The sequence below is a fragment of the Mustela nivalis genome, assembly GCF_964662115.1.
Source record: "Mustela nivalis genome assembly, chromosome: 14".
Lineage (NCBI taxonomy): Eukaryota > Metazoa > Chordata > Mammalia > Carnivora > Mustelidae > Mustela > Mustela nivalis.
In genome coordinates, this window is record NC_139033.1 from 7,593,831 (window position 1) to 7,620,552 (window position 26,722).

The 26,722-nt window shown below is 34.9% G+C and overlaps 1 protein-coding gene across 2 annotated transcripts in view; it reads left to right on the forward strand.

Moving 5' to 3' along the window:
* The window catches only part of MED13L (mediator complex subunit 13L), a 291,359-nt gene that overhangs the window by 130,069 nt on the left and 134,568 nt on the right, over positions 1-26,722 (forward strand). For both annotated transcript variants that reach the window (XM_082699757.1, XM_082699758.1), the window contains exon 3: positions 14,361-14,445. In XM_082699757.1, coding sequence (XP_082555883.1) covers positions 14,361-14,445 — 85 coding nt within the window. The remainder of the gene's footprint in view (positions 1-14,360; positions 14,446-26,722) is intronic.

Consider the following 26,722-nt stretch of genomic DNA (forward strand, 5'->3'; position numbering starts at 1 on the left):
CTGGAGGTAAATGGGCTTGTACTGATGCTTCCTATCTTGTGAATAGTCTTATTTATACAGACTTTCTCCCTTGGCAAGGCATAATGTCTGGTTTGGGGCGGCAAAAATCCACTTCCAGATTACTGTCTGTGTATTATATGTCTTTGACTTAATTTAAGTTCACCTTCAAAAGGGCAAAATGGTTAGAGAAAAAACTAAACAGGACAGTATATGCCTAATTGAAAATTAGAAGGGGCCTTGCTTTTTCCAGACTGAAGGATAAAAAATGTATATGAATAGTGAATAGTTGTCTAGTCAGTTTAAAAGAGCCATTGTGTTTCAATTTCTTCTTTAGTTACCTTCATTTTTGAGCATCTCTGCTGCAAATGGGGTTTTTAGTAACCTAGCTCAGAGTATAATATTTGAGTTATCCAGAAATAGATGGAATATTGTCTCACAAATCGAGAATTTATCATTAATTTTCATATGTTTAAGTTATACTTGATTAAAAACATAAATTTGCTTTCAGAAAATTTTTAGGAAGGATTACAAAAATTTGGTGTCTGTTAATAAGCCAGAAATAGTTGAGAATCTGGGAACAAAAATCATACAAAATTGCTAAAACATACACAGAAATGATTCCACATTAGTTTTCCACAAATTTTTTTTTGTATTGTTCTCCCCCTGACCCTAAGAGAAAAAATAAAAGGTTCTTCTAGGCCTCCATAGATGCGGCTTCATATAATTACAAGGGGACTTTATAGAATGGAACAAGTAACACATTTATTATACATACAGTTATATCAACATGTAATATAAATTTAACAATTTAGTGTCACTAAATTGTTTATGTAACTTTATTTTGTTATTCCAAATTTGATGAACATGACAGTCATTAGAAATTAGAGGACATTATGAATTCAGAGTCCTCCTAAGTAATAATAGCCATAATCTATAAAGTTGATAGCTAAAATCAGTTATGCCTAGAAAAGACAAAGAGCTTTATGTCTGAATGTTAGGATATCCTAATTTCTGCTTATTAGGATAGAAATGTTGTAATTTAGAACTGTCTGATTTTAACATAAAACTGGTAGGAGACTCACTAGTAACTGCTTTAAATTGTGATAGTTTATTGTCATTATTGTGAAGTGTTTTAATGTAATATAATTTTCTTGATTTTACCATCAAGAATCCTTTTCATTATTCATTGTAATCTTGCTGATTATCATAGGTTCAAGTAAGATCTTATTTTCTTCACATCTTTCATTTATACATGTTTCTATAGAAATGTTTTTGTGCTTTAATTATGACCCTGTTTGGTTTCCAGGGAAACAATAAAATCACAACTCTGAGAATGTGTACAATGTTCCTTAAATCATACGTAGGAAAAAAGCTAAGCCTTTAATAGAAAGAGTCTGTTTTCCTACTTTATGTAGTGTCAAAATTCCTAGACTCATACCTAATACCATGCTACCTCGTCATGTATAATATTCGTGTCCGAAAAGTTGGTAACATTAAGTTGTCTTTGGGTAATAGGTTGTCTTTTGCTCTGCTTCCTTGAGGTCACGGTGTTTTTCTTTGTGGAAAGTTCTATGCAGTGTAGTAAGCACGCATCTGTTGACATCACCCTTGTGTGCACGGAGGTAGCGGCATTCTTGTGTGTGAGTGAAGAGATGGCCTTTCTTGTATGTGTGTGTGTGTGTGTGTGTGTGTGTAGAACTTCTCATGGCCATATGGTACAAAGCAGCTGATGAGAAAGTGAACGGCTGGGAATGGGTCATTTCAGATACAGGAGTAGTTAGGGAAAGCCACTGGAAGATGACCGTAGAGTTGAGACCTGAGAATATGCCAGCCACACAAAGGGGGAAAGTTAAGGCTGAAGACCGTGAGCTCACTCTGTTGGAAAAAGAGACAGCCAGACAGTGTTGTTGAAACTGGAAAACCAGCAGGTGATGGAAGAGATTGCTGTTGATGTGATCAGGTGGGACCTTGCGGTAGGCCGTGGTAAGGACCTTAAATAGGTTATTAATGCTGTTTGAAGCCATTGGAGTGGAATTTTCAGCAGAAAAATGCTATGGCTTGATTTAAAGTTTGAAAAGATCCCTTTGGCTCTCACATGGAGAGTGGTCTCAGGGTGCTGGGAGTGAAAGCAGTGAAAACTGTTAACAAGCTTTTGCTTCTTGAAGAAGCTGAAGTGTAAAAGAAACTCAAGTATGATATCTGTACTTTACAGGGTGTTAATCTGTGTATCTTCTGTCCAAACAACATTTGTTTCATGTTCACTGCATTTTGTCTTAAGGCTGTTTTCTTTATTATCTGATAAACATGTAAGTTGCTAAGTCATTGTTAGGGGTAATATTGTTTTTGAAAATATGCAAGTTTAGGGTATTCATTGTCATTTTAAGGCTGTATACATATACTTAATATTTAAAATGTGATTTGGAAAGCTTGGATAAAAATTTATAGCAATTATAATTTTTGTTTATTCCATTACAAGATATTTGAACATGCATCTTAAAAGTTGTGGTCAGGGAAAAAAATAGTGATCATGTTATGTGTAATTGAACTTTTAACTTCATATTATTCCATATGTAGTTTTTATTTTCGAAGCAAAATTAAAAACAGGCTTTAAAATTGTGAGCTGCAATAGAGAATTGCATACAAAATAATTTTTTACAACAAACATCTAATATATAGCTCCCAGGAAATATTACAGGCACCACAGAGGCTTCCTGAGTTACTTCTTTACTCTTAGATCTCTCAACTTTTCCCTTAAGTGGCAAATGCTAATTAAAGTAGCTTTTCATTGTTATACTGTTTAATAGCTGTTTTTTAAATTGTGGAAAGGAGAATCAACATGGGCAGACACCAGTTGACAAAGTTAGTATTAATATTGTGTGTTCCAAAAGGTAATTTAAAAGTTAATTATTTAGAAAATAAATAAGCAAAAAAAAAAAAAAAAGTTAATTATTTGGAAAATATGTATTTTTTCCTCATAGGAAAAACCTATGCTTAACTGGTGGGTAAATTCTAAGGCTAACTTGTAAAAAGCTGATTTTTACCTGTAATGCTTAATTCTAGTGTTAGTCTGGGGTTTTGTGATGAGAAAGAGTAGCTTGGCTAGCAGTTGATTCTATGAATATTTGAAATTTCCACAATCTATCTTGGAAGGCTTTCCCACATTCTAGTGCACTACATTAGAATTCTGCAGTTTGAGAACTGGAAAGAACAGAGAAAGTAGAGAAGAATTATGAAAGAAGCAGCAGAGCCAGGGAATTGTTAGCAGAGTGACCCAGGCTTTCTGGGCTTCTAGTTCTCTTTACTTCTTTTCCTGAGTGGTTTGCAAGTTCTGTCTTCTTTGCAAATTCATCGTATTTGTTTATGTTTTCAAATGACGCCTCTATAGAATTTCATTATTTACAATGGATAAAAATTGCAGCAACACTTACTAACATGTAGAGATTTTGGAAAGGGCCAGAGACTGGTTGGACTCTTCCATAGGACACAATACTCTTAGGACCCCAGGGAGAAAACCACTGCTGGGTGTGGTATTGAACCTCCCCAGCCCTTCCCCACCCCAGATAGTTCCTTATCCAAAGTTACTAGGTCACTTCACCCTCTAGTCAAAATGCAGTTCTTGGCCAAGTTTAGAAAGAAAATAGGATTGGACTCATTCACACCACTGTGTAAATAACTGATCTTCATTTCCCAAAGAACATTCAGATTTCATTATTGAATCATTACTTTAAAGCAATCTTGTAGTGTTGAACCACCTACATAAAGTGAAAATGTTGGCTATGTTGGAGTATTTAGATTACTTATGAACTTTTTGCTTATGAGTTGGAAACTGCTTAGCTTGTTAAAAGTTTTGGATAAAGACAGCTTTTTCCTGGATATGTTTCAATTTAAAGTTTTGAGAAGCTTTTATTGCTTTCCAATAGGTTGTTTTTGAATTAAAAAAGCATAAATTAATTTTGAAGACTTGAGGGGAGAATTGTACATTCTGGCTTTTAAGATTCTTCTTAGAACCAGGTTAATATAATGGAAACTCGTATGTAAACCAAGTCGTTTGTTAATGCAAAATGTTCTCATTACTAAGAATTCAATTAAGTTGAATTTTTTTAGTAAAAAAATTTTTGTAGTGACATGTTTGATAATGATGATTAATTTTATATCTCCCGGACAGAAGACAGGCAGGGAACAGTCATAGAAGTGATTTGATTAGTTTTGGGGGAGTCATGACAAAGGAGGCTTGGACACTTACAGAATAGAAATACTATAGATGTTATCCTCTGTAATAACTTATTTTATTCCAGATGATAAAAATTTTGGACTTGTGTGATTCTAAATGCACATCAGAGCTCAGTGACCCACTTACTCACACATTAAAGATAGGCTACAGATTTCCTACTTTCTAACCTGGTGTGGTACCACAGATCAGAAAACTCTAAAATCCAGCAGCTAAAAATTGCTCAGGCATTTTGCTGTTTTACAGAAATTCATTCGTGCTATGTAACTTTTTTTTAAAAGCTATTTTAGTTCTCAAAGTTTTATGAACTACACTTAACTTTTCCTCTTTGCTTATTTTTGTTTCTTTAGTTACAGATTTTCACAAATACTGTTTTGCTAGTTTTCTAGCACATTCTTAATTGTAAAATAGAGTAGTGTTATAGAAAGCTTAAGAAAGAGACTAATGTTTAAAAAAATAATTATACAGGATCTACTAATCCGGAGAAAATATTTTCCAATAATTTGGTTTAACTGTAATCTTTCAATTCCTGGTTAATATATATTTCTTCTGTTAACCACCTAATTCCCCATAAACAATAACCCAGCAACCTATATGCATAAACCCACAAAAGACTGTAGTTGTGTGGGAATGTGGAGAAGTGATTTATTTTTGAAAATTGACTTTACATGTTTCACTATAATGCGGCTTAGGACTTTTTTCCCTTTAAAGTAAAGGCTTTTTATATCTATAATTCAAACCTTTGCCAGGTATAGTGATAAGCTGGGGATATGATAAAAAGATACAAAATTATTATTCTGCTTTCCTGTTTTTAATAAAGAATATATTTGTTGGTTTTTTTTTAACTGTTTTACTTAAAAGAGAAAGTAGACTTTTTGTTTTGTCCTAGCACTTTATGTAAAGGGAAACAAATTATTTTGTAGTAGAACTATGTAATGGAAAAAGTCAAGAGAACAAATTATTTTGTAGGAGAGGTGGGATGATGGAAGAAGAGAAGAGAGTAACACTGCTGTTGAATTTTGTAGTTTTATGGTGAAAGGAATGGAAGGAAGATCGATAATAATTACAGTTAAGATGACAAAAAAATTCTGTATTTTTTGCCTCCAAAGAATTGGATATGTAGAATGAGATTGCTTGGTAATGGTCTGTTCTTATTTGCCATAGACTGTCTAGCTTAAATACAGACCGAAGTACCCATCAGGTCTCAAGGATATGGCACGGAGCCTGGTCTAGAAAAACCTTTGTGTATGAAGTATTATTCATAGTAGTCATCTCCCCTCCACCCCCCTTCTTCTCACTCTCTCTTTTTGGGCAGATGTTATTTTTGCTACATTTGCTATTTTAACCTGTCAGTTAAAAAATAATTACTATGTCAGTATGGCTGGCGGCTCATATAGGAAAAATATGCTGTCTCTTAATCAAAGGTGATTACAGTTTTTTCCTGTCTGTAAATGTGCTTGTTGTGTAACGAGAATGCATTAGTCTCAGCCTGATGTACGAAATGAAAGGCAGCAAGAAGCAGCACCATTGTTATCACTCCAGGCGTGTCTAATGAATCGTGTTTCCATGTTCTCTCGGTCACGCCGAAGAGTGCCCTCAGCCAGGGCTAAGCCTCCTGTAAAATGCTCTTTAAGATTATTGTAGCAGGAGCAGAAATGCTGGGTGAGTGGGGGTTGGGAGAGAAAGCCAACCAGACAGCTGCATTTCAAACAGTTACAGCTGCAAGGATTACTCACTGTAATAGCAGTGACAGACAACTGTTTGAGCTTTAGTGTAAAAGGCAATTTGGGGACTTGCCCTGTCAGAATGTTAGTAGCAATCTCTGTGTGTGTGTGTGTGTGTGTGTGTGTGTGTGTGTGTGTGTGTGTGTCCATCTGTGTAAGTTTATAAAATGTTTATTTTGTAGCATTAATGATTTAAACTAAATGTCCTAACTGAACTGCATATCTGGATTTCTTTCTCAAAATTTAATTCTGTTTTGTGGTGGTTCCTGTTCTACGAATGTTGATCTTTCTTGTAATTTCTGAGCATGTACCTTTTTTTTTTTTTTTTTAAAGCATGTAGCTGTTCAATAAATAATAGCCTTATTTTAAAAAAATTTATTGCAAACACAACGTGGTACAGAAAAAAATAGTTAATCCATCAACCAAAGAGAACTTAATTTTGATGGCTGTTCTTCAGACCTTTGTTTATGTATATTATATAGCAAAATTAAGAGCATATTGATAGCTTTAGAGTGTAAAAAGTAATAGTTATTTTTAAAAAGTCTCTGGAAGAAGTAGCAAATGGGGGCAAGTTTGTTCTTAGAAGTCAGTAACGGCCATTGTGCAAGATTCTTTTTTCCCCACTGTGTAGCTATTAAAGAAACATTGCAGCCTGACTGTTTTTTTGGTGGCAATTGTCTTTTGAAGGCCGTGTTCAATTTATCTAGAAATTTAGTTTTATGGTCTCCTTCAATTTAAAGTTTAGTAGCTTTACACGGAGTCCTGTGATCCATTGAAATGCTAAGTTGGGTCATGTCTCAACTGCTACAATGCTGTGTAGAAACCGTCATTAAAATTCTGGTTATCCTGCAACTGACAGAGAACTCATGCTGTTAGAGATTCCTTAGTAAAACATTATACTATTAAAATTGTGAATCACAGATGGTAGCTACACTTGTGGTGAACATAGCATAACACAGAGAAATTGAATCACTTTGTTGTACACTTGAAATTACTGTAATATTGTGTGTCAGCTATACTTAAATTTTAAAAAAATTAGAATTTTGAATCACAACTTCTGTCCTATGCCTATTAACAATATTAGTAATTATTTAAAGTTACAAATAGGTCAAAACAAATGGGGTATTTTGATCTATATCTTCTATCTAATTCTTATTTGATTGATTAACTGACATTGGGAAAGTTAAAATCTATTTTCAGTATAGATTTGTTAAGTGATACCAAATAGTCTACACCCACAAGTAATTCAAGGAAATCAGAGCACTAAGTAGGTTGAATTTGATATAAGTAATAAGTCCATTTAGTTATTAATGACTTTAAATATAGATTTTACAAGGCAATCAATGGCAGCATAACTGTGATCAATCGTGTTGTATGTAATTGGATTTTTTATGGGTATAATGCTATTTTCAGAATTAATGTAGCATTATGCTGCTTTGTTACTCAGTTTTTTCATGTCAGTTTTAAGAAAGTAGATATTTCAGAATTCTCTATCTTTAAAGCATTTCATTTGATGCAGCCCATAAAATTAAATTGATGGATGTTTCATTATGCTTTCTGCTTAGCGCAATTGATAAGGGATTTAACAATTTAAAGCAGTTAAAAAAATAAAGCAGTTAAAAAAACTAGTATGCTTTATAAATTTCAAATAAAGGTAGAAAACAAAGGCAGCGGGCAAATTATAAATCCTGCATTCAGAGCTGTGCTATCTTTAGCACTTTGTCACTGAAATCTACCTGAGAAGTAATCTCCTTGTTTCATTTTCCTTGCTTTAATCTATTTGTATTTCTGGAGTTTGGAGCAAAATTTGATTTTCAGTAATTTTAATGGCTGAATAAGGAGTGCCATCCCAGAGAGTGCCCCTCCCCCCTTCAATATTTGCAGTGGCCAATGTGGTTACTGAACCCAATGTTCTGGATAATAGGTTTCATTAGTTTTGATGCCTGAGGTAAAAAAAGCAGTAGGTGGGAGTAAGAAGTGTTTTTGATGTCTAGACGTTTATTTCAGCTGTTGCAGCAATATGATACATTAAAAGGAAATATGTATCATAGCTCAGAGGAAATATGTATTCTTTGAAAGTAATTCTACTTTTAAACTGTGTAAGGCAGGGTGACCTAAATTCTAAAAGCATGAACTTGAATTTCTTTAAGATTTCACAATTTTTATGCTCCTCCCTACCCGATTCCATTCTCCCTCCTCCCACTTTTACCCCTTCAAGTAAAGTATGTCAGTTTCATTGGTTGAATTGGAAGGGCTATCTTTCCAAGATCTCTGCTGGGAAACACAAAAATCATTGAAGTATATGCTGCTTTGATATTTTGCCATATTGACTTTTTTCCTGAACCTTTTATATGGTTTTTCTTTCAGAGAAGCTTATTAATTCTGCAAGGAGCCATGTTTCTCAAAGTTGAAAGAAGTTATATTACAATTTGTGAGGATTTTGAAAAATTATTTGGGCACTAAGAAGTAATTACTACTACCTAAATTTTGCTTTATAAAACTGTCTCCTGCTCAAAGAAAAACATTTATATCGTACTTTTGCAGTTTAAATATTTGATTATGAGTATAGCTGTATTAAAAAATGTAGAATAACAGCAATTTAGACAAATTCTTATTATAGCTTTTACAACTTAAATGTGATAACTTAGTGCCAAAATAGTTTTTCTTTGAAAATAGGCAGCTGTGCCACTACTTAGTTCTGTTTTTCTGTTTTAACTTGGCTATAATAGACCATACAACAACAGGAGAATGTTTTAATTCAGGAATTCTTTGTTTTGGTTGAATCTTGCCACTCATTTATTATAGAACACATTTTAGGTCTTTTGGTGCTTTCTTTTCTGAGACTAACAAACTTATAGAAAAATTCTTGCATTACATTTAAGTAGATTTATAGTCATCTGTAGAGATGGTCTTATTGCTACTTTATATTCTTAAAGAATTAATAAGTATTTAAATGTAAACTGGAAAGATCAGAAGAATTAGAAAGGCTTTTTAAAATTTTAAAGATAAGAGATAGTATACCCTGGGGAGATTATAGATTTCATAAAGATGTGGTCCAGCACCTGCAGGCTTTCTTATAAATTTCTTGGTGGTTGCTTTTCTTCTCAGTCCACCTTGGAAGGGAGATAGAGAATTAAGTACTGAATGCATCTTCCTTCATTTACAGAAACTTAATTTAGACTACTAGTACCTTGTCCATGTCTCTCCCCCATATCCCTCCTTACTGTCTGAAGAATCTAAATATCAAGCAAATGGAATGTTAGTTTAAATTTCACTTTGGGAGGAAGGTATCTCAGAAAAAAAGTAGTTTAAAACTAAAATATGATTTTCTCTTGGAATTGTATAGATTACAGAAGCCATTTCAGTTTTGTTTTACCTTTGAAAAAATTACTTGCAGCTATTTAGAAAACATTAACTTAAGGTGCAAATTGTGGATCCAAAGGGAAAGTTGACTTCAGTGTTGAAGATTGGCTTTGTAGCTAGCTTTAAGAATAAGAGATAGATGGGATGGGTTAACGTAACACTAACCCTATGGAGAAGTATGGTATAGTGCAAGGAGCATGGTTGTTAAATGTCAGAAAACTTGGACTTGAATCTCATCCTTGCCACTGATCCTCTTAACTGGATATAAGGAGATTTTATATTGAAACGAAATCCAGTGAAGTTTGAAAGATATGTGCAAATATAATATTAGGTCAACTCAAAACACATGTTTACAGATATCTGATATATTCTAGTCACTGCAGCTATGAAAATAAATTGCTTCCCCTTGTGGAGTTTTATTAATGATATAGTTTTTATATTTAGTATTTATAAAAAGTAGATACAAAATACATTTAATCCTGTTAGCTTCTGAATATAGCCATATATGACTCTGGATTCTTGGATTTATTAGTTGTGTGACCTTGGGCAAGTTTAAGATCTGTAAGCCTTAGTTTTTTTAATTTATAAGTTGGAGATTAGAATAAATTGTATTGGTCAGAATTTTTAGTTGCAGACTAAGAAAAGGAGTTGATTAAAAGAATATTGAGTGTTCACAGAACCTATTTGTCCATCTTAGAATCAGTGCTGCAGAACTGGTTTGAAGAGAATACTCGTGCTGTCACCACTGGGCACTAGATGCCGCAGTACCTCTGCTACTTTAGCACCAGAAACTTGATCTTACGGTTTCTATTTCCAGTAGTGACAGAAATATCTATGTCTACTCTTTTCTGTCACTAGATCCAGAGTCAAAGGTGTTGTACAGGAGCATCTAATGGACTTTAGCATCTATGTCCTTGTCCATATTGCTGGAGAGAATGGAAGAGAGCACTTGTTTTCAGCTCCTGCTAGGGGTGACCGTATTTGACACCCAGCAGAACGTATGAAATAGGCAATTCCCAGTGATTGGAAGAAGTCAAATACTGAGTGGCTAAATGTCGTATGTCCTTCACTTTGTATCATGGCACTGTGGTGAACACGTTCTCCCCACTCCCCCATTTGTGGGGAGTGCTCCATTCAAAGCTTAGTACATAGAAGAAAGCCTCAGAAATTGGTAAAGATTGTTTCCTAGGTAGAAAATCAACCTTGATAGTAAGTTATTTTATTTTACTCTTATTTTAAAATAAAAGACTTCTATTTTTTTATTTAAAAAAATATTTGATAGCTGTACTGCAAAGGATTTAAAGTTGTTGTTGCCTTACAGAGGTTTTCAAAATCTATATTAGTTTTTTGAGAGCATTCCTAATTTCTAGCCTGGTGCTTGAGGCATAACATAGCCAAGAACTGTTGGCCAGTGTATGTTGACCAAATATCTATTAGATTCCAAAAATGCTGTTCTGGATTTAACTTATGTTAGCATTTTAGAGATTCATTGAAAATCCACTGCTCTTTTATTTCTGGAAATTTTGTACATGAAGTAGATAATAAAGCTTGGTCTTTTGTTCCTTTCTACAAGTATGCTTGGTGTTTAAAAACAGTAAGTTAAAAGAGTAGCAAACTAATGCATTATCCTTAAAATGCATGGCCTAATTGATATTATTTAGTAGAGGGGTTATCCTTGATTATAATTGTTGACTTCCAATAAATTAATGACTGCTCTTGAATCTTTAATATGTAAGATGAAATTTAGGCGTTCATTTGAAATCCAAATACTGTGCCCTTGTAAATTACCTCTGCTGACTTACATTTAAAATTTTACTGGTTAGCTTATAGGATAATTTATAATTTTCTGTTGTTTCTTAAGCCTACTTAAACAAGAGCTTAATGTAGTCAGATTTGTTTTACTTTGTGTTACTTCTTTCTTCCCAGTGTTGTATTTAATTGGTGCCTAAACTTTATATAAATTTACATAATGTAAAGGAAAATATAAGAATTACCATATAAAAAGTATATTAATAAGGGTATTTTTCAAACTTTCAGTATTTAAGAATTTTTTGAGAAATGTTTTAGAGAAATTTTTGTTCTCTTTGTATTATTTGCAGTACTTAATATGAAGTACTTAATACAATTTATAGTATAGTATATTTTTTCTTAAGATTTTATTTATTTATTCGACAGAGAGATAGCCAGAGCAGGAACCTAAGCAGGAGGAGTGAGATAGGGAGAAGCATACTCCCCACGAGCAGAGAGCCCGATGTGGGGGCTCGATCCCAGTATCCTGGGACTATGACCAGAGCCGAAGGCAGATGCTTAACAGCTGAACCACCCAGGAGCCCCAGTGTAGTATATTGTATTGTAAGGGTGGACCACTCTAGTCTGTCGTCTCTTGTGGGTGAAACTGGTTTTTTTGTGTGTGTTTTGTTTTTTTGCTTTTAATAATTTGTGAATGAAGCTTAACCAAATAAATCATATTGTTTGGATAAAAATAATCATGTTCAGGATACGTAGATTTAGAGTAGGAGTTCTTCTGATTCATATCCTGTTCTCATATTCAACACTAAAAATATAAAAAAATCAGTAAGTATATTCATAATGGCATAGGTTCAGAAGCCGTGTCTAATAGTAAAATGAGTTTATGTAGAGCAATAAAAGATTGTAAATTTTACTGTTTTTAGTCTATAAGTTTTACCAAATATACATGGTTATGTTTATAACCATTTTGATTTTTGAGAGAATCAAGATGTAGAACAGTTCCATGATTCCCCAAATTTCCCATGTTGCTTTGTTATCAACCACTCCCATTCCAGGGAGAGTCCACTGACAGACCTTGTTTGGATTCTGATTTGGTGTATACCAAAGTACGTACTTTAAAGTATATCAAAGCAAACAAAAAGAAAGAAAAAAACAGGGTGGTTGAAGCAGATTACACAATGTTGATATTTGGTTTAGAAATTTATTGGTGCTGTTATTTTAAAGTGTGTTTGAAGATATTATTATTTTTTTTTTTAAATTAAAAGAAAACCTGCAGAATAGGCGTCACCAACTTGGAAAAAAATCTTGGAAAGAAGAGTGGTACTCTTCACAAATGCTGTATCACCAGCACTCTTTATAACACAAAAGACTGTTGTTATGTAGAAAAACACTGACACTAGTGACTGAGTCACAAAGTGGTTCAGAAGAGTCATACACTGAATGCTGACGAATTTTTAGGAATTTTTAACCTTTTTCTGTGGGGGCTTATATTATCTGTTTTATGTATGTACAATAATGATACTTGAAAAACATGTCAATAAGGGCACCTGGATGGCTCAGTCAGTTAAGCCTCCCACTCCTGGCTTTGGCTCAGGTCTTAATTTCAGGATTGGGCCCTTTGCTCAGCAAGAGATCTGTTTCTCTGCTTCTCTCTCCCTCTCTCTCTGTCCCTACCCCTGGGTTCCTTTCTCTCCCTCTAAACTAAATAAATTAATTAAAAAAAAGTCAATAAATATAAAAGCTCTTTAAATAATTGCAAGTTAAAAATTGTTAAGTGATAAGAGCCATGTTATAGTTTAATTGGCAGCTCGCTTCTACAAAACCCTTCACCTTCAGTGATGTATAAAAAATTGTGCTTCTTTAAATTGATGGTGTCTTACCTTCAATGAGACACATTAGGAAGGAAAAGCAAATTAATATGGGGTGTTCATTTTCTTGAAATGTTAGCTCTCTTTCTTACCCAGGAAAACTCTTCCTAGAAGATAAATGTGTGAGAACACAGATTCATGACACCGTCAGTGGATTGTAGAAAACTTTCAGTTGTTTTGTCTTCAACAGAGGCAGTCTGTTGCTAGCAGCAGTGTTTGTTTATTTGCTGTACTTTATTTTCATTTCTTTAGTGATAAATAATAAAATGTTTCTGACAGAGGTTGCTTTGGGAAATTTGGTAAATCATGGTTAGCCACATAGGCAGGAAAATAAAGAGCCTATCTGACACACCAAGAGTAAAATTATCCAGTTTTATCATTATAAAAAAAGTTCTATAGATAAAACCCCTAAATGTAAATACACTTTTTATGATTCTATGTTATTGGAGAATATGGAGATGCATTTTGAGATGTCTGTTGGTGTGGTAAAAGCATTACAGATGCATCGTGGATTTAACATGTGTTTTAATTCTCTGTCAGAATTTTTTCTGGTGAGTGCTTTTGTCAAGATAACAAGTAAAAGGGAGAGAAAATTTTCTTCTGCAAATGTTGTTTCCATCCTTCCAACTTTTTGCTATCTTGAACTGAACTAATATAATTTAAAAGGAAATCAGCTGTCTTCTCTAGGGTGTTTTACATCCTTTTATATATGAAAAGAATGTTAGGAATGCATAGGGCATTGTTAGTCTGTTGGATTCTCTTGGTGTTAGAGTTACATGTGGCTCAGTGTTATGTTATATTTCCAAGGCAAATACGGTATTTCCCAAAATGTCAATCATAATGAAATTACAAGTTTAGGAAATAAATTTGATTTTCTATTAAGATTTGGTTTCTTGGCATATCCTCTAAAATCATGTCGTTAAAATCCTATTGAGAACATTTTATTTATTTATTTATTTAGAACATTGAAGGAAATTTGAATAACTAACATCTTGGAATATTTTCTCCTTTTGGTTTTTCCTCTAAAAATACAGATGCTAACCTTAGCATTAGTTTGTGACATTTTGTTATCTTTAAATAGAATTTTAATAAAATTTGTCTTTGTGGCACTGTGAGGTAGAAAGATTAATTTGAGAATTTCAAATGAATTCAAATTTTGAAGCATTGAGTTGGAGGAACTTTTGCCGGAGAGGGGTTTTACCATGCTTATATTTTGAAGACTTTAAAATTGAAACGTGTGATTTCCTTCTGTACATAGGTATTTTATGACGTTTGGCAAGTATTTAACTTCCTTTTTCAGTTTCAGCGAAAGATAATTCATTTCAGTGAATGCATTAACTTTGCTTTAGAAAAATGTTTTGAAAGTTAATTTTTATTTGGACACCTTTCTTACTGGTTCAGTTTTTTGTTTTGTTTTGCTTTTTTCAGTTGTGGAAGAAGGACTCTGGGAAAATGGCCTTTCCTATGAATGTCGGACACTGCTCTTCAAAGCAATCCACAATCTGTTAGAAAGGTAAGAGAAGGAACAGCATCACGGTTGTCTTGAGACACTCAAGTGTAGTGCTGGGTATTCCCAGGTTTTCTTGTAATTCTGAGACTGCTTTCACATACAATTTTATGCAGATAAAATTATGTAAATCTCCTTCCTTTTATATTGATACAGTTTTATACCTTAGGGAAGTTTTAGGAATAGCACAAGGAACTTCATATATCCTTTACGCAGATTCACCAGTTAGTTTTTCTTTTACCTCATTTGCTTTTTAGTTTGTGTGATTGCTTGCCCTTTTACTCCTAACTTGTGGATTTTAAATTTATTTCCTGAGCCACTCAGGAGTCATTTGCACACTTGAGATGGTTCTTACTTAACTCCTAAGTGTTTAGGTATACATTTCCTAAGGACAAGTGTATCCAGTCATGTAAGCACTGTGTAATTTTTAGAATTAGGAGATCTAACATTGATAAAATGCTGTTATCTAATCTGTAGTTCAGCTTAGAGGTCATCAGTGTCCCAGTTATGTCCTTGATATCTTAAACCCCTTTCCACTAAGATCCAATCCATGATCATATATTTTAGTTTTCATGTCTCTTTAAATCTAGAAGTGTTCCTTAGCCTTTTTTTTCCTATCTTGACATTGACATTTTGAATGAGTTCAGGCCTTATGGTTTATATAATGTCCCTCAATTTTAGATAGTCTCCTCATGACTAGATTTAGGTTATGCATTTTATAGTAATACTATAAATACATAGAAGTAACATTGTGTCTTTCTCAGTATATCAAACCAGGAGGCCTTTGTTTTCTGTGTCAATGATATTAACATTGTTGATCACTTGTTTGAGGTGGTGTTCTGTCAGATTTCTTCACTGTAAATTAATAAATACTTGTTAACTATGACCTTTGTTTTCTGTCCTTGTAATTATTAAGTAATTTGTGGCCAGATACAATGAGATTGTTTAATTATCCTGTTACCACATTTTGACTTGTGTTTTATCTTCTTTTGTATAAATAAGGAGAGTTATGGCTGTGCTACATTAATTTTTAAATGTCACCATTCTTTCTACTTTCATTGTTTGACATTCTTTTTATAGGGAAGAGATTTTCGTTTTCTTGTATGTACGCATGTATGTATGTTTTTAATCTCCCCTAATCTTTTTAGTTATATAAATTTGGAGAAATGAATTTCTTTTTTATTCATTGGATTATAATTCATTACTACCATTATTTCGATGTGTAAATTCTTCCAGGTTTGACCACGGGAAGCCCCATCATGATGGCTTTAATGGCCTTTTGACCTGTCATTGTTCTAGTGCCTCTTTACTTTATGGCGTAACAGTATATTCCTGACTTGGATAGTGTTTTAAGGGGAAAAACAGATGAGAAGGAATGGGTTAATTAAGAACTTCTATGAGAAAAACTTCTTCATTTCTGAATCTTTATTTGGTACTTTCAGGTGATCAAAGCTGAAATGATATTCTGGTACTATTCAGTTCCTTAACCAAGCTGTTAGTTATGGTGATATCACTACAGTGTCAATGCTTAGGGGACCTCAGAAGGTGATAAGTTGTCACCATTTAAGTCACTCAGAAAGACCTTTCCCACCAAATATATCTTTTTCATTTTGAGCTTCAGTTCCCATCTCTGTGCTTTGAATTGGACCTAGAGGCCATCCATTTGTTACTAAGGCAGTGCATTTTAGAAGCATTGATGTTTGAGAGTTGAATATTCTTAAATATTTCAAATATTTGATAATTCTTTCTTCTTTCGCCTACTGCAGAACAAAAGTACACACAAAGTTCCTTCAGGAAAATGTGGAAACTTGACTGTTTCTATAATCTGATGCCATCACAAAGTTCTTAATATCTGTATAATGACTAATGTATCTTTAAAGATTTTATTTATTTATTTGACAGAGAGAGAGGATAGCAAGAGAGGGAACACAAGCAGGGGGAGCAGCAGAGGGAAAGGGAGAAGCAGGCTCTCTGCTAGCAGGGAACCCTATGTGAGGCTCAATCCCAGGATCCTGGGATCATGACCTGAGCCAAAGGCAGACAGATGCTTCACTGACTGAGCCACCCAGGCACCCCAAACACAGTCTTTTTCATGAAAATTTGTAATGTATGTGGAACAAAACACATATTTAAAAAAAATAGCTCACTGTGTTTTTTAATATCATTTTTCTCCAGAAAAAATATTAATTTGTGGTTGAACTATGTTCTTTTCAGTCTTTTGTGTTTTAAATGGGAGAAAATTAGAACAGAAAAGCTGGGAGAGAAAAATGGAGATAATTCATTTATTCTATGCCCATGAATTCCACATTTGTGATAAAAACTGAACTTGAGGGGTGCTTTGGTGGCTCAGGTGATTAAGTGTCTGTCTTCAGCTCAGGTGTCCTGGGAACAAGGCTCATGTCAGGCTCCCTACTCAACGGGAGTCTGCTCCCCCTTCTCAAGCACACGCGTGCATGTTCTCTCTCAAAGAAAGGAAGGAAGGAAGGAAGAAAATCTTTAAAAAAACTCCTGAAGTTCAGGTTAAGTTATTATTCAATAGGAAAGTTAATTGTGACATATGCAGTATCATGCAATAAAGCTTCAGATAGCTAAAGAACTTTGGATTAGACCTTGGTTTGGTTTCACAGTCTGTTACTTGGACAGTTACCCTAACCTCACTAAGCCTTAGTAAACACTTTTAAATTAAGTGAAGGATATTGTGCAACTTGAGTTTTTGTTAGGTGATGTATATGATACGTATTGCATAATGCTTGACCTATTGTTACTGTTCGAGAATTGTTCATTCCTTTCCCCATAAATTTATTATTTTGCATACTTTGATTTGAATCCTCTTACAAGACTTTACTTTGAAATAGTATTTCTTTTAGAAAATAATAATCAAGCTACTTAGCTCCCTTACTACAATTTAAAAGGACAAGTTGAGATTTTGGGGAAACATTGTAATAATTCCTTTGCCTTTCAAAATAATGTTCTCTTTTCATCAAACTTTAAGTGGCTGTGTTGTATGAGTGAAAATTAGCCTGCTCATGAGGCAGGGAATTTTTTTAAATGGTGGTTTTTAGCTTTCTTTATTCATTATCACCAGAAACTGGTTTGGCTAACACATGCTTCTTGCCCTTTTGTTTGTCCCTAGCTTAGACCATTTCCCGTAAACTTACTAAATCTGTGTACAGCTTAAATTTATTAAAATACAGTTTCCTCTCTTATTTCTGGCCTGGCAGTTTTCTATCATGCCTTGCCCTTTCTATTCTATTCAGAAAGATTGACTGGGTTTCCCAATGAGGGTGTTTTGAGTTTCTAGCATGAAAGCCAGAATTAAGGTTATTGAAGCAGATCATCAATGAATGTATGTATTACCTGCAGGGTGTTTGTGCTTCCCAAATTATTTTTTTTCTAGTTTGCATATTAACAAAGCTTATACTAGTGGTTTATTATTTCTGCTTTTTGTATTTTTTAAGATACGGATTTGTTTAATTAAAAAGCAATTCCATTAACTACCTTGAGAGTCTCTCACTTACAGCTAAGTAGGAGTCATAGAAATTGATCTTTTTTCCAAAAGGCAGCAGTTGCTAGTGAGCACAGGAGGATGAGTTACTGCTGTGGTTTATTAAAAATAATTTCACTATAGAAATTAAGATAACATTGTAGACTTGACACAGAATAATTTCATTTTTATTGCTATTGATTGGTGCTGAGGTAATACTGTATTGATATGTGTAGAATATTTTAAATTCTAAGGCAATAGGGCTTAAAACATTTTATCTTTCATTTACTTATTCCTCCTATAGCTCTGCAGTATTTGCATACACTGCACTGTATATGCCTAGCCAGTGTCATCTGTTCATTACGAAAACCAAAAACCTCACTGTTGGTTACTCAAGAGCATTTGTCCTTCAAGGTGTCATGTAGAAGCTAACATATCTGGCCTGTATAACATATCTCGCCTGTAATACAGGGGCACACATGGCAACACGTCCATTTCTTCATTACCTTCAGAGATGGAAGATGTTTTACGTCTCTGCTCTGCCAGCTTAATTAATATATGACTTGGGCAAGTGACTTAAGCTTGCAGAGTCTTTGTTCTTTACCTTTAAAATGGTGAAGGATTGTTTTGCTCAGCATAGTGCCTTTCTCATTATAAGAGCTCATAAATGGCTGTTAATATTAGAAAATTTAAGGTGGTGTTCTGTCAGTTTCCTTCACTGTTAATATTAGAAAATAGAAATATCAGTAATACTATTTTCAGAATTTGGACACTAAATTAAGTCAGTTAGCCTGTTTACCCAGATAATTCTGCAATCCTTTTCTATAATATCCTTTTTTATGTGGTCATCCTCCTTTCCTTGAAAACTTCTGGTTGTGTGAGCACAGCTTTCTAAAGGAGTTCTTTTCATTTTCAGAGAAATGTCAGAACATTCCATTAGTTAGTTGAATGTTACAGAGTTCATTGTTTGAAAGTCTCTTATGCTGAGCAGAAGTCTGTTTCCTGTAATTGTTTTAAAAAGACCTTAATCCTATTCTTTGGGGCTCATATATAATTTATCTAATCCTACTTCCATGTGATGGCCTGTTCAATATCTTGGTCCCCTTCAGTTTTTTGTTTCTTTGGTTTATGCTTCTTATCATATAATATTGGATAACCGCACACCCCCACCCTCCAGATATCTCTCTAGTTAGTCCCATTCTCTTCATTTTGACTGCTGCTGGCCTACTGTCATTAAGTGTTTGATGAAGTTTTTCAGTGGCCTCCTCTATAGTCAGGGTAGGCTCAGTTATGCTGCAGTAACAGAAGACCTGAAAGATCTTACTATCTTGCAACAATTGAAGTTTTTTTCTTGTTCATGCTGCTTGCCCACTGTGAGTCATTTACTGGTAGCATTCCTTATATCCTCTTGCCTCCAGGTAGGAATCATGTTGATGGGGCAGCCCTCTCAGAGACTGACTGGGCTCTTGACTAAGAGCAAAGAGTAATGGCAGGATGCATAACGGCTCATTGAAGCCTCTGTTTAGGAGTGGTGTATGATGTTTCTGCTCGCATTTCATTGGCTGAGAAATTTGCCACCAAGCTTAAAGTTAAACGGATGAGGAAGTATTGTTTCTTTACCTGTAGGAGGTACCCAAGTCACATGGCAACAACTTGATGTTAATCCCCCCCCCCCACCCCCAGGGAGGTATAGAGCGTATTTGAAAATACAGTACAATCTACCATACCTCTTGACTGTGGCCTTCTTCCTTCTCATACTCTGTTCTCCAAATTGGTGTTGGTTATATTACTAAAGAACAGATATATTTTAAAACACAGTCATGCATGTATTTATACACATTTTTAAAAACTTTGACCCTTATTGGCTTCTTTTGGTATAGTCTTGTGATTTTTTTTTTTTTTTTGAGTCAGAATTTTAGTATCTGAGACTGTTTGGTTCTTTTAAGTTTTATAGTTTTAGATGATGCAGTCATGCATATTTTTTCTCTTTTGAGATAGTGTGCTTATTTTCTTAAGGACTGATTATCCCTTTTGGGCAAAATACCTGGAATGATAAAATATCATTAATTTTGTTGTAACCTATGTAGATTGTCTGCCGATTTTCCCATCATTTTCTGATAATGTCCGAGTTCAGATTGTTTTCATCAGTCTTTACAATTTAGTGAGATTTTGTTATGTATTGACAATGAACTTCTCAAAGGTTACACTTCATGTTTCAAGTTCAGGCTGCCTCACAGTCTTCACTAGTGGAAAAAGAGCTAGGATGTGAAGAGGTCATGGAAAACTAAAACCTTCGATCTTTTCCACTAGTTTCTTTCCTTGGAATTTTTTTTTTTTTAAGATTTTTTTAATTTAACACAGAGAGAGAGAGAGAGAGAAGGAACCACAAGCAGGAGGAGCGGGAGAGGGAAAAGCAGGCTTCCTGCCAAATAGCTGAGCCTGATGCGGGGCTTGATCACAGAACCCTGGGATCTTGACCTGAGCCAAAGGCAGACGCCTAAGGACTGAGCCACCCACGCGCCCCTTCATTTGGTATTTTTAATATTGCAGGTTTGATGGCTATTATTCCTATGTTACTGTAATTGGTGTGGTTTTTATAGTATACTGTATCCTTCTTACCTAACTGTAACTCAGTGAAATAAATCATTGGGTTGGAGAGGTGTAAGAAAAAGCCAAGAAATATGTGCAGTTCATATCACTGAGTTTTAGCACTGCCTCAGCAATTTGCATCGCATGTGGGATTTTGGAAAATCTTGCATTCATATCGCTTTGTAGAAATGCTTAAAAGTGTCTAGCATAATGCTGTCAAATTAAATGTGGTTAGTATATTTTAACTTTAATTATCTTAAGTTTTTAGAATAAAACACATAAATTGATTTTGATGGAACGGTATTTTTTTTCCTCTCAAGGGCAAATCACTGCTTTGCACACAACGGAAGATTACATACATGGGTCTATTGAAGCTGTTATGCTCTATCCTGTCCATACTTACTTAGGGAGACTTTAATCTCTGAGTATTGGACATTTGTAAAACATAGTGGCCCTTTAGAATAGTCCACTGGTGCTGCTTTCCTAATGGATCGCCAGCACAGTCACCCCATGGTAGTTTATAACACAGCTGTAGAATTGCCTTTGGCCCAGAGCTTCTTGGTTTGCCAAGAGTTGGTGTTTAGAGGGAAGATATTCATTTGGAAAAGTACAGTAAAAATAACATGGAAGAAGTTGGAATTATAATTATGATAGCAGTAGCATTATATTTGTGTATTATAAGCTTTCAATGTCCTATGGTATTGTGATTTAATAGAGGTGATCATCAGAGGGCAAATGAGCACTGTCCTTGGATGTGCTTGTTCAAAAATTAAAAAATAATTAATATATTCACAAGAGCATGGTGGTAGGATCAGGCCTAGTTGAAGAAAAGGTGATATAATTTTGCAGCATTGAGAGTCCTTGGGTATAATTTGATAACAGCAGGAAGTGAGGAATCAACAAATTCCCATTTTATTGAGTTGTGGTAGTGTGCAGTTCTCTAAAGGAAGTAGGAAAATGAGGTTTTAGATCTAAGGAGCACATTCTTTTAAAGGAAGAATCACTATAAACACTACACACACAGGTGGGTAAAGCGTGTATCTACTTATAAATGTCTAGAGAGAAACATTTTCCCCCTAAGACTAACTGATTTATCTATTTAATATTTTTAGGACAGAGAAAGGATTAAGACTTAAAAAAATGTGTGTCTGGACAGTGGGATTGATTAAAACAAAAAGTTTGAAATTAGAGGAGAGGTTCTTTGGAACAGCATTGGAATGGATGTTTTCTGGTGAGGCTAGGCCTACAAAAAATGCTTAACCTTACAGATTTTGGAAAGGATGAAAAGGATAGGGTTTACTTGGCCAGAGGAGACAGCATTCACCACTGGCACTACTGTGCCAGAGGGCACAGTAGGAACCCAAAATTATGAAGCTAGAATGGATCAGTTGAGAAAAAGTTTCTTCAGCTTTTTAGATTATAGGACTTTCTTTTATTTGGTTAGGAATTGGGAGCGATTTCTAGGAAGGAGATTAGTTTTTAGGAAGGAGACTTTTTTGCGTTTGTATTTGTATAGATTGGAGTGGTAAGGTAGGGGCTTTGATGCTGATGAGGAACTTCTGTTATGAAATTATATGAAATTGAGTTTATCCGAGCAGCTCCATAACGAGATAATAACACTAAAATGTACTTTGATTCAGGGTGTGGTAGAGCAATGCTGTCCTTGGACTTTTTAATCTTTGAAAACTGTCACACCTGCATACTTTGTGGTGCACAGAAGATCCAGAGCCGGTAGTGGCTCCCTTCTAAAGCTCCTAATGGTCCCATCTGGGAAATAGTTCGCTGAGCTACGCAGTGGCTGCTGCTCTGGCACTTGTGATCTTACACCAGGTCTGCCATGGTGTTGGGATTGGAGGTCAGGGTTTGCCAATTTGGAGGCACAGTCTTGTAGTTAATTATTTAGAGTCCTATGACTCATAACCCAGAAACATGTGTGGATGTATACACATACAAATGCACACATGCACATACGAGCACACAACCTGATTTCATTTTCATTTTTCAGGAGCTGTTTTATTCTTGAATCAGTGATTTTTTGGGGGAGATAGTAGGGGGCTGGGAATTATTTTCTAAAGAGAAATACTTTCCTGGAATTATTGCTTAAAGAACATTTTATAAATCTGGAATCACATTGTGACCTTGCAAGATACTATTATGCTACTTTACTGAATTATGTCATATCTTGATAGGAAGGTAATTTTGGCAATCTCAGTAATGTCTAGGGTTACTGGAACAGCTAGGCTTAATTTTCATTCTTGGTGCTATTTATGATGTTGATTTGAAGCAGTTTTTGGTAGAGGAAGTGTCTGATAGGCTATATCAAGTTAAATATAAATTTTGGTAGAGGAAGTGTCTGATAGGCTATATCAAGTTAAATATAAATTTAAATATAAATATAAATTTTGTCCCTTAAAAAATAAAGGTTTATAGAATATAAAAAGGTGAAATTATATTTCTGATGTTACTCAGTTTTTATACTTTAAAGTTCTCTCTCTTATTTTTTAAAAATATTTTATTTATTTATTTGACCGAGACACAGTGAGAGAGGGAACACAGGCAGGGGAAGTGGGAGAGGGAGAAGCTGGCTTCCTGCCAGGCAGGGAGCCTGATGTGGGGCTCGATTCTAGGATCATGACCTGAGTTGAAGGGAGATGTTTAATGACTGAGCCACCCAGGCACCTCTAGAATTATCTCTCTTAAAATCATTTAATTCTGTTCTTTAAGTATAATTGAAGTCTATGGAGAGTTGTGCTGGCCTTCCTATCTTTTTTTTTTTTTTTAAAGCATCTATGTAATTCCCTACATGTTGAATATCTACTATGATTTTAGTGTGGAGTGAGAGCTCATGTGCTATAAAAAAAGTGAAATATGTAGATTTTATTTTTCCTCCCAACATTATTCACTAGCTGGGAACATATACACACAACAAAATTCAAGTAATAGTATGAGGCTGCCAACGATTAATGGTTGCAGACATGAAGAATAACACTGTTATGTTGTGAATAGAAAAACACTTCTTAGTGTACAGCATTCATTTCTCAGATATTTATTGAGCAGCTACTAGTATAGAGGAGAACATATAGCATATTACATAACAGGCATTTAAATATTTGTTTAATATTGCCAGCAAATAAGGTAGGTAATGTGCCTGCCCCCAGATTTCTCATAGTTTCTTGGGGAAAAAAGAGCCATAGAAATGAATCATTACAACTCAGCGATAAAAAGCACTTTTATCTTGGCGATAAAAGTGCTGATTTGTAGATGTTAGAGTGCTGTGCTGGCTGATCTGGGACAAGAAAGATGAACAGAATTAAATTAGGGGAGGACAGGATAGAGTGGGCTGAAAGAGGGATTCCAGGCAACGCAGGGTTACTAGTGATCAGTGGTATTTTATATGCAAGTTCTCACTTCAGAATCTGCCTCAGAGTGTTCACCAGCCCTGTGGAATTATATGCAGTGTTTTGCTCTTCCATGCATTTTTCAGGAGAAAGAGTCTATAATAACTTTTTAAAAATTATTATTGTTAAGATTTATTTATTTATTAGAGAGCATGTATGCATGCATGTGCACAAACAGGGAGAGGCAGGGAGAGGGAGAAACAGGCTGGATGTATGGCTCCATTCCAGGACCCTGGGATCATGACACGATCTGAAGGCAGCTGCTTAAGTGACTGAGCCACCAAAGTGCCCCATTTAAAAAAAAAAAAAAAAAAAAAATATATATATATATATATATATATATATATATATATAAAGGTTTTATTTATTTGAGAGAGAGAGGAGTCTATAGTAACTTTCATTATAGTTACTTATACTGTAAAATCATAACCACAAAATGATTGAGAACCAAGGGCTTAGTCTTTAAGTATAAGTCGGCTCTTGAGCCAACCTGTATAGTCCCAGGCATCAGGTGGTAGAAGTGTCTTCCTCAGCAAAGACGCACTCCTCTCTTATTTCATCCCACGACCCAAGTACAAAACACCAGATGAAAATTCTTTCTTTCTGTATTAGTTTTAGAGTATCCATATGTCTCTCTGTTTCTCTCTCTCTGTTTCTGTGTGTTTGTGTGTGTGTGCGTGAGAGAGAGAGAGAAAGAGAGAGGGAGAGAGAAATTGAGTGAACTTTGTTTTTTGCATCAGGTATAGTTGAAACTTGGGAGATTGAAGAGTGTAAAAATTGATAGTGATAGTTGCTCAGTTCTTTAAACCTGTTTCTTGAGTGAAAAGAAACTTCATCCTCATACTTAACCCATCTTTACATCTGAGTAACTAATTCTGTCTTAGGTTGGGGGTCAGGGCCACAGTACTCAGGAACTTCATTAATTTTGTCCCAACCCTTTGCTAACTCTCTGCCATATCACTGCTGAACATGACATTTGAAATTGCTCCCTCATGTAAAGATAAACCAGTTGCGAATCCAGTACTTACAAAACTAAATAAAAATACTGCAGTTGACCCTTGAACAACATGGTTTGAACTCTATAGGGTTCACCTACACCTGTTTTTTTTGGCGGGGGGGGGCGGTGGTGGTGGGTAGGGTTCAGTACAGTACTGTAAATATATTTCTTCTTCCTTGTGATTTTCTTAATATTTTCATTTCTCTAGCTTGCTTTATTGTAAGACTGTGGTACATAATACACAAAACATACAAAATATAAAACAGATTAACATCTGTTTATGCTGTTGGTAAGGCTTCGGTCAGCAGTGTGCTGTGAATACTTAAGTTTTGGGTGAATCGAAAGTTACACGCGGATTTCAGGTGCACGGGGGGGTTGGAGCCCCTTACCTTAGATCGGTGGAAGAGTCAGCTGTACTTTACTCATAGCAATTTTGTGTTCTCATGTTTCTCATGTGTAGGAAATCACTGATCACATAGAAACTGATTAGCAGTTGAAGATCACTAAGTCATTTATGACTATCATTTGGAACCAGATAGTTTCAGGTTCAAGAGTCAGTAGTTTCCATGGTTGTTTTGTGTATTATAATAACCGTTTTTGACATTGCCTCACAAAGAAGTAGGATCTATAGTGGGAGCTCTAGCACAGTGAGTCAGACTCTCAGGATTTTCATGAGCTTTTTGCCTTTGCCTTTGTACTTGAGTGGTCTTGGCTATGTGCTGCTCCATTACCTCTAACCCCTTGTTTGTTTGTACTGGAATGAAATCAGCAAATAGGACTTGTGACTTCTACTTCATAGAAGGGCAAGGGTTTTGAAATAAGCTTTATTTACACTTTGTCTTTTTTAGTCAGAGATATTTTATCTGTTTTTCTTTTCTGTTACACTATCTGAAGCCTTGTTTTTTTTTCCCCCCTGTACTTAAACAATATATTCATGTTGTTTTTTCTCTTATTGAATAAATGGTTCTTTTGAATTCTGACCTTCAAGACATATATGAGAGTATGAATACTTAAGTGTTATTTATTAAGTGAGGATGTGTGGCAGTAGAAGACTGTGTTTAGTGTTTGATGTGATTTTGTACCTGTTACATGCCCCATTGCTTTCATGCTAAGCATTGTCGATTTTTAAGAACACCTTCAACTTAATAACAGCTCTTAGAGAATAAAGAAACATTAAATAGGCTCATCAAATACATGATGAATCTGGACTTTGAAAATGAGGAAAGAATTTCAGAAATGAGACAGCATGAGAGTCCGTATCTGGTAATAGTTAAATGTTCTCGTCTTGGGATCAGCTGTATACCTGGGCTTACTCTCCACTCTGCTGTCAGTTAGCTGTGTGACCTTCTGTAGGTGATATTCTCACTGGGCCTTAGCTTCTCCAAGTATAAAAATTGGCATATAACATCTATCTCATAATAGATTTTACAATAATTAAATGGTATACTGCACCTGGTCATCAAATGTGGTGATGGTGGTAGTGATGCTAGTGGCAATTATTGGTAGTATTATTGGAGGAAGGAATCTGTCACCAGCACTAGAGTGTTTCAATGGAAATATCTTTCCATCCATCCATCCTACCTGACTGCCTGCCTGATGAATACAGTGAAGTCTCAGAGCTAAGGTATAAACTGTGGAGATTTGTTTTAAGTTTCGTTTCTTGAGTACTTCCACCTTATTGGGTATTCACATTTCCTGTTCTTTTTTTTTTTTTTTTTTTTAAGATTTTATTTATTTATTTGACAGAGACCGCAAGTAGACAGAGAGGCAGGCAGAGAGAGAGAGAGAGAGGAGGAAGCAGGCTCCCCGCCGAGC